The sequence below is a fragment of the Pygocentrus nattereri genome, chromosome 15, assembly GCF_015220715.1.
Source record: "Pygocentrus nattereri isolate fPygNat1 chromosome 15, fPygNat1.pri, whole genome shotgun sequence".
In the NCBI taxonomy this organism is placed as follows: Eukaryota; Metazoa; Chordata; class Actinopteri; order Characiformes; family Serrasalmidae; genus Pygocentrus; species Pygocentrus nattereri.
Window position 1 is genome coordinate 38396075 of NC_051225.1, and position 14134 is coordinate 38410208.

The 14134-nt window shown below is 41.0% G+C and overlaps 1 protein-coding gene across 1 annotated transcript; it reads right to left on the minus strand.

Annotated features, from left to right (window-relative positions):
* Nucleotides 1–4096: 4096 nt before the first annotated feature.
* Nucleotides 4097–13904, minus strand: LOC108442166 (toll interacting protein). Its single transcript, XM_017722072.2, has 6 exons — nt 13773–13904; nt 10194–10343; nt 9235–9417; nt 8251–8403; nt 6901–6991; nt 4097–5978 (listed from the first exon to the last, which is right to left on the minus strand). Exons 1-6 carry the CDS (start codon nt 13803–13805, stop codon nt 5758–5760), a joined length of 831 nt encoding a protein of 276 aa, XP_017577561.1. The 5' UTR covers nt 13806–13904; the 3' UTR covers nt 4097–5757.
* Between the last annotated feature and the right edge of the window lie 230 nt (nt 13905–14134).

The following is a 14134-nucleotide window of genomic DNA, read 5'->3' on the forward strand; positions in this document are numbered from 1 at the left end:
GCCCGTCCATCTGGTCCGTCAAGAGTCACTCTCATTTCATCAGTCCATAAAACCTTTTGAAAAATCTGTCTTCAGATTCTTCTTGGACCAGTCTAGACACTTCAGCTTATGTGTCTTGTTCAGTGGTGGTCGGGTTTCAGCCTTCCTTACCTCGGCCACGTCTATGAGCGATGAACATCTTGTACTTCTTGAAACTCCAGCTAGGCTGCAGTTCTGGAATATGACAGAACTGGAAGATAATGGGTTCCTGGTAGCTTCACAGCTTGATTCTTCTCAAACCCTTGGCAGTTATTTTGCGTCTTTTTTTCTCAACACGTTTCTTGCGACCCTGTTGACTATTTGCAACAAAATGTTTGATGGTTCTGTGACCACGCCCCAATATCTTAGCAATTTCAAGAGTTCTGCATCCCTCTGAGAGACTTTTGGTCATTTTTTGACTTTTCAGAGTCAGTTCAATCTCTTTTTTGGCCCATTTTGCCTGAAAAAAGCTGCCTAATAATTATGCACACCTTGATATAGGGTGTTTGACCACCTTAGGCCACACCCTCCCTCATTACACAGATACACATCACCTGCTATGCTTAAATCCATTAAGCATTCAAGTTTATCCAGCTTGGAGTTAGAAAATATGCCTAAAAATGATAATATGCTCACTTGCCTAATAATTGTGCACACAGTGTAATCTTGGTTAAATATTACTTGTGAAAAGCTGTTCAGACAACATTTGTACTTGAGTCAACAAGCACCCTCCATGAGAAAATATTTAAAATGTCACAAAACTGTTCTTTCCCAAAGCTCATTAGTCAGTCATGAGAAACGCAGACGAACTAATAACCATTAGGTTTAAAACACTTCAATTAAAGACAGACATTCATCTTAGACGATTACAAATGTAGAAAAACGAGTGCAAACTAACAGCGACAGGCCAGAGGAAGAGGGGGAAATAAAAGCTGCTTCCATTCCTGAGAAATGCTGGTGGTAGTAAAGGAAGCGTTTAGGTAACTGCAGAAGAAAAATGGTTAAGCCTGAAAAGAGTGACCTGAGGAGAAGAACAGATTTCACGAATGTTAGTGTGATGCAGGATTGTTAGTATGTAAATCACTTGGCAGCTGAAGTCAGTTCCCAAATAGAAGCTCAGTTGATCTCATTATACTAATGCTTTAACTGTACCGGTCACTCCACATCTCTCCCTCAGATTTCTGAGTTAAACCTCTAAACTCGTGTGAGAGAAGCATCGAACATGCTCTGTGGTGTGTGAGCCCGTCAGCCTGCTGGCCACCAAGCTAAAAGCCCCACACATCACAGACTAGCCACGTTTACATGCAGTCTGATAATCCGTTAATAATCCGACTAACAGCTCAATTGGAATATGCATGTAAACACAAAAATCTGTCTTAATCCATGTAAACACATAAATCGGAATAGACTAATCCGATTGAGGCCATTCGGAATACAATCTCTATCCGATTGATCGAGGTGGGTGAACCTCTAAATAATCCGTTAAATAGAAGAATAATATCCGTGTAAACGCCTGAATCCGATTACACTCCAATCGGAATGTGTAAATACGTTCTGCGCATGCGCGTCACGTCATAGCGAAAGGTTTATAACGTTGAACAGAAACTGGTCTGCAGAGGAGACGAGGTTTATGCTCTGAGCTTTAAAAGACGGCGGTGGGACGGACGTCCAGCTTATGCGTCTCAGAGCACGACGTCTTCCTCTCGGCCTTCTTTAATAAGGACGTGTGAAGGACGTTTTCCTGAGTCTGACGTCATTTTAAAGCAGTTAAAAACACAAGCGCTGCTCATCTCACTCTGACTGGACCTCACGTGATGGTCGTTGTCATGGTAACATTTACTCTGAGCGTTATTTTACATCGGATTACGTGTAGCGGGCATGTAAACGAAGATTTTCATCAGATTGCTGAATAGAGTGAGCATAAACACCTCAGCCTGGATCTGTAATCGGCAAAAATCTTTGCATGTAAACACAGCCACTGTTAGATCTGAGCCCATCATGGTCAGCAGAGGTCAGCCGGAGTGAACCGGTCCGTCCAGCAGGGCTAATAACATGGCCTAAACCATACCATAAATTCGACACCGTCTCACTTTAAATTTGTAATTTAGCTAAAAAAAGGTGCCTCTCATATTTTGTGAGAGCAAACAGTCAAAAGTTGTGGCGAGTTAGTTAGCCTAGCTAACTGAACTGTTAGCAAGTGATGCTTATTGTCGTTTTGACATATGAAGAGTTCAACATTCATAAATTACTGAGTTGGGTTTGAATAAATGTTCGATTGAAAAGCTGCTGCTACGTCAAACAAACCAATAATTTATTCATAATTTATTCACCAAACACATTTTGAATCCTTTGGAAGTTTCCAGAAGCGGCGCGGTGAAACGTGACTGCTCGGAGCTCAATACGGGTGTAATCTGTAATCGGTTGTCCTCAATACGGGTGCGCTCTTCCAGTATGGTGTGTGTGTGTGTTTTTGGTTTTTTTTTTGTTTTTTTTTTTTTGCCGACATCAGAGAGTCTCGCCTTTATCCGCACCGTAAGAGCGAAATCTGTCTTCTCTGCCAACCAAAACTAAGATGCGTTCTCCAGCTGCTGGCTTAAATTTGGCTCACAGCACAGGAAACTTGACGTGTAGTAGCTGCAGGATCTTTAAAGAAAGGGCAACTGCTACAGCGACATGCTTAATAATTGATTCCCAGCAATAATTAAAAAGGTCTTGCCTTCGGGAAGTTGGAGGACTGCAACCCCTAAAACGTGGTCACTGGTGTCCATGAGGCACAAAATTCGTGAGGTCACTAAAACCAGTGACCCCCCCCCACACACACACACACACACACACACACACACACACACACACACACCCAACACCTCCAGTGAGTACAGTCTGTCGATCTTCTGCATCGTTGATGTTCCTGATAAAACATAACTCTACTCTGTGTATCACAGCTAATTTTATTCAATCAAAACCGTGTAAAGTGCAACTAATAAAACATTTAAATGTACTGGATTCAGCTCAGTGTGATTTCTGACACAGGTCAACATGGTAACACAAACACACCTCCGACTAGAATGTGTCTTTTATCTCAATGGGCTGCTGACCAGAAATAAAACCTCACTTTTGAAAGACTCCAGAGCCAAAGAGGTCAACAACATCTCGCTTTCACCACTGTGGTTCTTTTCACCCTCAAGTTTCTTGAACTCTTGAAAGTCTTGAACTCTTCAACTGTAGCAGTCTCAATTAAATGATGTGCATGAGAGAAATGAATGAGAGAAACTGACATGCATGGCCTTCAGTTTGGTTGTCTGCTTGGTGACAAAGCTTGTAATTCTTTATTTTGAATAAGGATGTTTAGGCTAGCAGGCCGATCAAAAAGACCAAATCCCACCTCAACACCCCTCAAAGATCATATACAGCGGTACCAAAATGTATTTGGAGATTTATGCAGTAAAGATTCTATCCCAATAAATTCTGGATCATTTCTATTGGTCCATTAGTCATGAAATATCCATACAACGTGAAAGGATAAAGTGGCTGGTGAGTGTATATTATCATCTTATTCACTACATGTGAATGTCTGTCTGTGTGATACTGGGCACTGTGAGCTCCTGTAACCAAAGCCAATAAAGCTTGATTCTGATTCTGATGACGTGCTCTTGGATGTGTGCAGATACCTAAGAACACATCCCCAATAAGAAAACGTTGAACGTCAGAATGTTCATCAGAAGAGATGCGTGTCGTGATCAAGAACCGAGCAATATTTCTTCTTCGTTTCACTTCTTATAACTTAGAATTTTGAAAAAATAAAACTTTCAATTATTAATTTGCAGGTTTAAATGAAGACATCCAGGTTTTCAGTGCTCTCTGATATGCTCCTGGTCAAATTCCTTGTTTTGTTGATTTTCTGAGTGAGAATAAAGTTCACAAAGTTAAAATGTGCAGAACTGAGTCTCTGTCCTCAACAAAACCATGTAACCTGACCACAAACATCTGCCTGTGAACGCAGGTCTGCCCACGTGAGAATTCTGGCAGCATGCACAAGATCAAAAACCTTAATCAAATAAATAAACACACAGAGAAAAAGTGTGGAACTCCCCAATGTTGTTATTTAAAGTAAAAGCAATGTGCAACACAAATCAGTTATTTCAATAAAACCTTTGGCATTCCGCAACGGACCAATTTCACATTTGCAAACACAAGCGGAGAAGTGGTAGAACCGTATGGCCTGAAACAAAACAACTCGGAACGTCTTTCTGTCTCTACCAGCAACACAATGCTGGCTTCTGCTATACAAATATGGCTAAACGTTGCCAAGACTGCAATATGCAAATAAGCTCTTAATTCATTCACACACATTTGTGTGCAGAGCATCAAAGTCAGATGTTCCACAGTGATTTTTATGAATCCAGGTACATCATTTAGTCTATATGTAACCTTTTTAATATACTGCAAATAAATAAATATGCTGCAGTATAAATGCATTATGCCATTTGTCCATATTGTGCAGCACTACACTCAAAAAAATGTGGTTTTTCAGGGGTTCTTTAGTAAAGACAGTGGTTCTATAAATAACCATGAATACAAACAACATGCTTGCTTAAGAGGTTCTTTTCATGGCGAACTGGTTCTTCAGATTGATGGACGATGTTTGTTTCTATACAGAACCTTTTTTGAAATGGTTCTACATAGCACCAAAAAGGGTTCTTCTGTTACAAGCTTCACACCAACAGTAGTAGAACCCTTTTTGGTGCTATGCAGAACCACATACAACACATTCTCCATCAGTCTGAAGACCCAATTCACCATGCAGTCTTTAATGCATGCAAAAGGTTTGTGTTTCAATATATACCCACTGTCTTCACTGAAGCACCTTAGGAGTGTACGGTCCAGCTCTCACGTTCTCTCAGCTGGACCATCAAAGTTGGGTACTTTGTGTACCCAAGCTGGGAAGTTTGGAATGAATGGTGAACATCATATAGGATTCCCAACAAGGCACTATGACCTCATGTCATACAGTTACACTAAACCGAGGTCAAAAATTCTACAAAAAAACAAACAAAAACCAAAAAAAACCAGGAATGTGGCCGTTTTGGGGAGTCGTGCTCGGCGCTTGTTCACAAATGTGAAATCAGCATATCACACGTGTCTTAAGTTTAATTACAGATATTCATTAAGACTGAAGTGGGTCAAGCAATACAGCGGAGAAACGAGCAATACAGAATCATAATGGCCATTTAGTTACGCTGAAAGAAGCTTCAACATTTAACCATTAAAATTATTTAAAATGTGCAAATTTCCCCTGTAACCCGCAACATTAGACCCTCTCTAAAATCGGACTTACTTTAACATCTCAGTAATTGTTCTCAAAATAATTTACAATCCATTAAATATATATATAGGCTATATATATAATCAAGCTATTTTTATACAGATAAGAGCATATAACACAAACGGAGACACAAACACGCATATACAGATCAGACTGAATGGAGAAATCTCAGTGGAAACATGGCTAAAGCCGTGCTCCGAAACAGAACGGGGCCAGAATACACATTCGCTCACAAATGGCAACACAACGCATCCGGTCAAACATCCCGTCCACTGTTTGTTGTGCCATGAAGACCTCGATCTCTGCAAACAATATAAAAGCAAACATTTCGCTACTGGTGGGAAACGTCTGCAGATGTTGGGCTGGTGGGCCTGAGTGCGAGTATTTACAAGGCGAGGGAGGTGTGGATGGTGGGGTTACATCTCCTCAGCCATCTGCAGCAGGGAGTTAATGGCAGCGTCCTTGTTGCCCTGCTGGGCCTCCAACACCGTGCGGATCACCTCCTGATCAAGGTTGGGAAACATGTCCTGAAGGGCCTTCAGGTCCTCCTCGCTGCAGGGGGCACTGTGAGGGGCCGCAGCAGGTACTGCTGGCATTCCCATCGGCACCACACCCTGATTGTAGACGCCTGGGACACCTGGAACGGCACAAGAACCAGGAGGGCTCAGAAGTATCGTTCTTTTAAAGTGGAAGTTTGAGTAAAAATCAAATGTATGCAGCTTCCCTTCAAATATGCATCAAAGATGCAAATGAGCATCACATACTTACTCCAAGCAAGTTTTTGCATATTTAAAAAGATGTAAATGAAGTCGTTCAGAGTGATTTTGGTGTGAAACGCTCTGCTCCAGAGAAAGTCAGAACTGCTCACAGTGGTGGTGAATGGAACCAGACGTCCACCTCTAAAAGCTCCCTCACAAAGTTCCTACATGAAATGGCTACGAATTCACTGCCTGATGACTGACTTTGTTTAAGAGTTTGAGGGGTTCTGGCATTAAAGCCCATTCATGGTGGAGGGATAGTAAATCAAATGTCTATATTTACATTGTTGTCATAGCAACCCCTGGTTCCCATCACCACAACCATAAAGAAATCTGAATCATTTCACACTAAATCCCTCAGTGTACAACTCAGTGATAGAACTTGCTGTTAAACACACTTTTAACATTAATCGATCTATAAGGAGATCAAAAGAACATACACTACTACCTATTTGATGTCTTTTTTCAGGAATGTCCATGCTTATTTCAACAAGACAACACCAAGAAACATTCTGCATGTGTTACAACAGCATGGCTGAGCATGCAGGTGCTAGACTGGTCTGCTCGTCTCTTATTGAAAATGTGTGACGGCTGCAGGCATCATATTTGGAATGTGTGTGTATATTTAAAAACAAACAAACAGTTTTCATTTATTACAGATCAAACACCATGTATAACATAAAACACAGTTTCTGGTTTCATTAGTCTTTTCACATACTGTCCCAACTTTTACTAATATTACTAATTACTACTATAAAGGTCAAAATAACACTTGTGAATGTGTTATGAAAGCGTACGCACCTGCTATGGGCACATAGCCGACCCCCTGCTGGTATACAGTGGGCATAAGAACCACCGGCTGAGATGCCATCATCATCCCTGCTGGCATAGACTACAGGGATAGAAAGAGAAAAGGGGGGAAAAGAGAAAGTGAAGTTAAAATTAAAACTAAATCCTTGTTCTTTTGACTGAAACTGAAACACTGTCAAAGTTTATCGTTAATGCTGATTAGTCAATTCTCATTTAACTGATGCTGATATCTAATCACGTGCATATCTGCCGATAATGAAGCCAATACATAAACACAGAACCTGGGGCATCTACCTGGCAAGATATTTAACATATATATTATTATATTTCCACAGGACCACAAAATGCAGAATGAAATGATAAACTGAATAAAATACACATTTTAAAATAGGAGCCCACCGACACAATATATTCTGCTCTTCTGGAATACACCATCAAACATCTGTTTAAATCAGTAAAATCTAAACATCTGTCTGATGCCACTGATTTTTTTTCTTTAAACAATTATCTGCCGATACCGATATGATTCCAATATCATTACACATTGTCTTCATTTTCTAAGTGAACCACCTCTTGCATAGAACAGGGCATCTTTTTGCTCATTTAATGCAGAATTATACATTTTTGGCAAAATTTACAACCTACAAATGTTTCTTGATTTCCATTTTATGCTTTTAATTCAGGAATATTTATAGGTGATCTTGCATGAGCATCTTTGAGATTTCACCACAGGTTTTTATAATATTTGCGTCTGGGGCTGGAGAAGGCCAATTCAAAAACTTTCATTTCGTGAAGTATAACTTCATTCTGATGTACATCATGAAATTTGTCTACTTAATTTTATAAATTTAAAAATTTAACAAATTTATAAATTTGTACATCATAAATTTGTGTATTTAGTATAATTCTTTCTTTCCTCTATCATCACAAGCTTTTCTGTACCACTGGCTGCCACACAGCCCCAAATTATAACAGATGCACCTCATGCTAAACAGTTGGCAACGTGTTCTTTTCATCAAATGCTGGCCAGAGTTAAAATTTAGTTTTTGACTTTGCTGGAGCCCATCACAGCGGTCACTGGGCGGAAGGCTGGATACACCCTGGACAGGTCGCCAGTCCATCGCATGGCAGACAGACAGACACAATCACACACAGGGTCTGTGCTGCTCACACTCTACTCGACCCCCTCTCCAACGGTCAACTCAGACAGACCCAAAACCTGCAGACTCTGCAGAGGACCAGGTCTAAAACCAGGGCTAAAAGTCACGCAGTGGAACCCTCTTTTAAACCTGGCTTGGCCATAATTTGTGTGTAAACGTCATTCCAAAAGCTCAGACTCACAGCAAAGGACATGATGAGATTAATCATGCCCTCTTTATCATCGCCCTGTCTGCCGCTCAGGCTGTACCACTCGTCCACCACGGTGCCCTCTCGCAAGCTTTCAGGGATGGTCACGTGTGTCCATGCTATGCGGTCATCCATGGAGAACGCCCTCTGAAAAACAACACAGGACAACACAGACAAATTTGTAATTATCATTTATTAGTTATTTTGTGTGGCAAAGACATCAGACAGCGTCACACATTTGTATTTTGGTCATTTTTTCGGGGACAAAAGAATAAATTAGTGATCAAAAAACATGGGGCAGGTGGAAAGAATGGAGGGAGCATCTCCCCAAGAAAACATACGATGAATTTACAAAATCAAGTATGAAGAACATAAAAAAGGGCAGCTTGGATGATAATACTTTATGAATAATTACACCGGGTTATTGATACATTGATACTGGGACAACACCTCACCGTCTGCATGCTACACTGGATAAACAGAGAAGTGCCTTCAGTGGCCGTCTGTTACAGCTGCACGGTGTTAGAGCTTTATTTACCTACTGCTATAAGGCTCTACAACGAGTCTCCTTACTTCAGAGATGGTACTGATCTCCTGCTGCCTGAACTGTGCTGAACCACCTCACTATCTCCTCAAATACATACTGCGCAACATATCGCAACTATTACTGTAATGACACTCACTGTACGCTTTACTTTACACTATAATATTGATGCAACTGAATATCTGTGCTTTTAGTTTACCTCATACCACTCAGTACCTGCTGACTTGTAAATACATATGTTATGTAAATATGTAAATAGATATACTTTTATTTTATTCCTCTTGTACTTTAACCTTTACTATTTTTCTACATAGTATATGTGCAATTACACGTCTTGCTACTGAAACACTGCAATTTCCCTCTGGGATCAATAAAGATCCATCCATCCATCCATCCATCCATCCATCCATCCATCCCTCCCTCACAGCACAAACCTCATCAAAAATCTCTAGGTAGAAGGAGTCGACTCCTGGAGGGACAGTACACTGAATAACTTTGTTCCAGCGAGGATTTTTTGCTCCATTGTGAGCAGTGGGGGTTTCGTACACAGCGTACCCGAGGCGGATCCTGCAGTAGGGGTCCATGCGGGTCATCCCATAGTTCTTAGCAAGCATTGCCTGGAAAACATTAACAGCCATTCCTGATTTTGATTTACATCAATATCTTCCAGCAAATCTTGCATGCAAAATCCTTTCATTCAAGGCTGACCACTGCTGTTAATGCAAAACAATGTCACCTCTCACTATATTCCACCTGAGCAGATCAATAACGGCGAAAACACACTCCTGAGCAAAAAAGGTCTTGACATCAAAGCATTTCTTAGCAAATTAGACCATTTTAAAAACCGATAAAGTTAGTTAGTGCGGGAGAATTTGTCCCTTTTTGATATCTTTAAATGTTATAGTCTTGCAGACAGCCTGTTACATAAAGAAGGGTCAATACTGATGTCCTCAAACAGCTGGAAAACTCTGCCAAACTGTTTTTGCTCAAGGAGAGACCAAATATTCTTCTCTGGGTTTAAATCTGGACTCTGATCAGCCAAAACCATTGGTAGAAAAATATTATACTTTGGGCTTAGACTCTTATCATGACTTATCATTCTGGTCATTTTTCTCTTTTATTCGTTTTGATATTAAAGTGAATCACGTTTCATGACTTTGCATCTGTAAACCATGAAACCGTTGTAAATCTTGCTGTAATGCCATTCAGGGCAGATGTTTTATGTATTGAGATTGTGGGAGGTTTAGAGAAGGGGACAGGTATTCAGATGCAATTTGACTTGAATTCACAAATACTTTAATAAAATCTTTAAAAAAAAAAAATGGCTTGGCTCATTCCTTTTGCAGGACAGCATACTGCTGACCCCTGTTCATACACACTTCCACCACAGTACCTGGACCACAGTGATGGTGAGTCTGCCCACTGTCCCGATGGAGCCGCCGTACTGAAGCTGCCGGGCAGCCTGAGCGTCCATCTGTACCTGCTGCTGCTGCTGGGTGGGGGTGATCCTCAGGAAGTCCTGGGGCAACTCCCCAATATACACCTGCACACAGAAGACTCAATTATTGAAAAATGCTCATTTCTCCATCTTCTGATGTCACTGCCATGCGGTGACCCCTGACCAATCTACCCAGATAAGCACCGTAAGAAGATGAAATCTGCACCGGAGGCAGACAGATAAATCTTTTGGGCTACTTCTTAACAACCAACGAATGTTATATTTCTCAAACTAACATCTAAAAAGACTGAAATAAGTTGTACATGAAACAGAGAGTAAGTTAAATGGCAGGTTTAACTGTCCAGGACCTAATGATGGCTCCTGGAAGTCCTTAAATGTGCAATTCCACCCATTTATCAAAATTTCTGCATGCAAATAAAGTCATCCAGAATGATGTGGGGTGTTCTTGATGGTAGGTACACCGACTCTTTACTCTTACCATTTATTCAACGTTTTTATGGCTTAAACTAGAGCTTAAGAAATGTTTTACATTGAAGTTGATATAAACGTAACCCTTAAAAGTTATAAGAAGCAATTTCTGCCTGTGATAAAATTATGCTCTGATTTGATATGAATTATTATTATATAAGCGGTGGTGATGGGAACCAGATGTCCACCTCAGAAAGCTCCCAAATACAAAGTTATTACACGAAATGGTCATGAAGACACTGCTTGATGTGTGAAACAAATATGCTGATGTATATTATATTATATTACATTATAACCTATTTAAACTACATGTATGATTTTACATTTAACATTCCGTATAAAACCTAGAAAGAAGCCAAGTGTAGGTGCTCCTGGATATAAATTAAAATGTCTATATTTGAGTTGCACACTGAGATCCCTACATTCTTTACATCCACGAGCTCTGAATGAAAGTCACAGTGACTACTGCGCAAAAATTTCACAAAATTGGTGGAACTCCCCTTTACGACCAAACTGATTCGAAAAATGTTATAAAGCGTTTCTACTTATTAGAGCGGTTAAATTCTAAGGATGCCTGAAGAACGAGATAAAGAACTACTGTGTGTGTTAAACTATTCAGAACAATCTGCCAACCAGAAACATCCAGCAGACTGTGGTCACATGGTCAGAAGTTAGTCATTGACCACCGATGAAGGCGTAAAGAGGGCATAACTGATTACAAAGCAGCTGTAAACTCGAAAAACCCTTAGTCAGTGGAGAGATTAGGGAGCTTAGTTTAGACAGGAAAAGCAAGGAGAAGCACGGACTACACCACGTCACGGGTTTTCACCCCAAACCCTGCATCTACGTCTGAACCAATGTTTTAATATAACATTACCATGTTCTATATGAACATAACCAGCATTCAATATTCATTCCACTGCAGTGGCAAATGTGGTAGACATGCTGAAATGTAATTCAAGTGTAAAACACAGCAGAAACGCCGCTGACATAATAACGAACATTTAAACTTCAGATAAAGTCACATTGTATGTAGGAAGTTACTACTTCCACTATTTACATCAATGCTGTTCATGACTAACACCTCGGGAATAACGTTGCGACACAGGAAACTGTCAGATATATGAAGAGACTCCACTAAGCGAGAGATTTCATGGGAAGTCGTGGGCTGGAGGCTAGGGAACCAGCCTCGTGACCGGTCACCGGTTCGATCCCCAGCACATGACTGAGGTGTCCTTGAGCAAGACACCTAACCCCCAACTGCTCCCCGGGCGCCGTGGATAGGGCTGCCCACCGCTCCGGGCAAGTGTGCTCACTGCCCCCTAGTGTGTGTGTGTTCACTAGTGTGTATGTTTCACTTCACGGATGGGTTAAACACAGAGGTGGAATTTCTCCATTGTGGGACTAATAAGGGTCTCACTGACTAGGGGTGGGCAATACGGCTAAAATACAGTTTCACGATACTTAATGCTTTCACAATACATGACACTTAAACATATTTTGTATAACTGAAACAGATGGGTTTATAAATTAATAAGGAAAAAAGCCCAAGCAGTGCCACCTTTACAGAAATAGTCAATATGCTCATAAAAATATAACAGATCTGTAATGAATTCCAATAAACAGAATATATGAGTTAGTCAGTCATTTAAGTACTGACCATATCCACAACATACTCAGAAAAGCATACTGCAACATTTATCATGATAAAGATAAAATACTGTCATACTGCCCACGCCACCACTGACCATGGACCTTTTTCTTTAATGCATTTTTATGTTTCTGTAATTCTAAAATGCTCCTCATCTGTGAAGCCGTTCTAGTGACCTGCTGTTTTTAATATACAACATGATTAAAAATCACTGAAATTTAACCTCCAAAAAAAATATATATCACTGATTCTTGCTTGAATGCAGTTAAACTGTCATTTCTCTGAGCGCTGCATAGGAGGAAAAAAGTCATCATGATAAAACGATATATTTTGTCACACTGCCCAGCTTATACTCTCAAAAAAGATGGTTCTTCGGGGTTCTTTAGTAAAGAAAACGGTTCCACATAGAACCATAAACACTCAAAGAACCCTCTGCATGATTAAAGGGCTGTCTACATCATGAAAGGGTTCTTCAAACTGAGGTAGAAGGTGGTACACAAGGTTCTATATAGAACCTTTTTGAAAAGGGTTCTTCCTTCGCAGAAAGCTTGACATCATAACAGAATCGTTCTGGTGGGATATAGAACCCTACAGAACCAAACATACCATGTTTACCTCAACCCGATCACCCTTTCAAGCTGCAAAGAACCACATAATCATATAGAGAACCGTTGTCTTTAATGAAGAACCCTTGAAGTACCTTTTTTTTAAGAGCGTAGCTGAAAAGATTCCGTTTTTGCGCAACAGGAGAACCGCATAATCCGCCCATGAGCAGCAGCTTTAGCTTAGCTTAGTTACTGTTAGTTTATGACTCTTTTATAGGTATTTATAATCATGACACGTCAAAACAGTCAACATCGGTTAACATCGGTTCACAAAGACGTGACTGGGCGACTCCAACGCTATAAAACGGTTCAGGTTCGGTTCGAAGTGGCCAATGTTTTTGGACTGGCTAGCCTTTTAGCATTAGCACAGGCGACACCTAAAAACTAACTACAAAATGACGACGTGACACCTTCCACAAACACGAAGAGAGGATTTTTTACACTCAACACAAACATTTAATCAGAAACTGAAGTCAGAATCGTGTTAGCTGTGGCGACTGTGGTGTAATTCGGCTACTGTCGTCGCTCAAATGAGCTAATTCTTGCTATTCGCGCAGGCTCCTCGAATTGTCCCGGTCCACCTTAAGTGCTGCAGTAGCTACGTTACGGCCACTCGGGCGCCGGAGCGTAACTAGTGCAGCACTTAAGGTGGAACGGAGAAATACGATCAGGAAGCCAACTTCAGCTTCGTGGTTAAAAAGCTGATATCAGCTTATTCAGCCACATTTAGCCACGTTATCCCTGGTGTGTCCGCACTGTTTGCGTGGCTCACGCAGCCGATTTCCTCACCTGTCCGCGCTGAGTGCTAATTGTCGTAGCCATTTTAGCTGAAGATTGAGAGATTTGAGGTGCAGATCAAGTGATCCGATTTAGGTAAACAGTCGAGATCTTCTTTTATGGGTAAACCGCGGGGTGGAGACCCATACTGCCCCCTGTTGTCCGTTACTGCTGCTCACCTGCTGTTTATTACTGCCCCCTACTGCCCGCTGACGGGGAATTGGACTGACGTTGAGGTGTAAACTGAGTGATTCTGAGTGGGTTTGGTGTGAAATGGTTCAGGTTTCTTTACAGTGGTGGTGATAGGAACCAGGGGTCGCCATGACTACAACACATATATAGCCACTCGTGACCGGAAGGTCGCCGGTTCGATC

Coding starts and splice junctions, on each gene's coding strand:
- LOC108442166 (XM_017722072.2), bottom strand. CDS start 13,805: ATGGCTACGACAATTAGCACTCAGCGCGGACAG. Junction 10,344..13,772: donor TTAGCACTCAGCGCGGACAG/GTGAGGAAATCG, acceptor TTCTGTGTGCAG/GTGTATATTGGGGAGTTGCC. Junction 6,992..8,250: donor ATCTCATCATGTCCTTTGCT/GTGAGTCTGAGC, acceptor CTATCCCTGTAG/TCTATGCCAGCAGGGATGAT.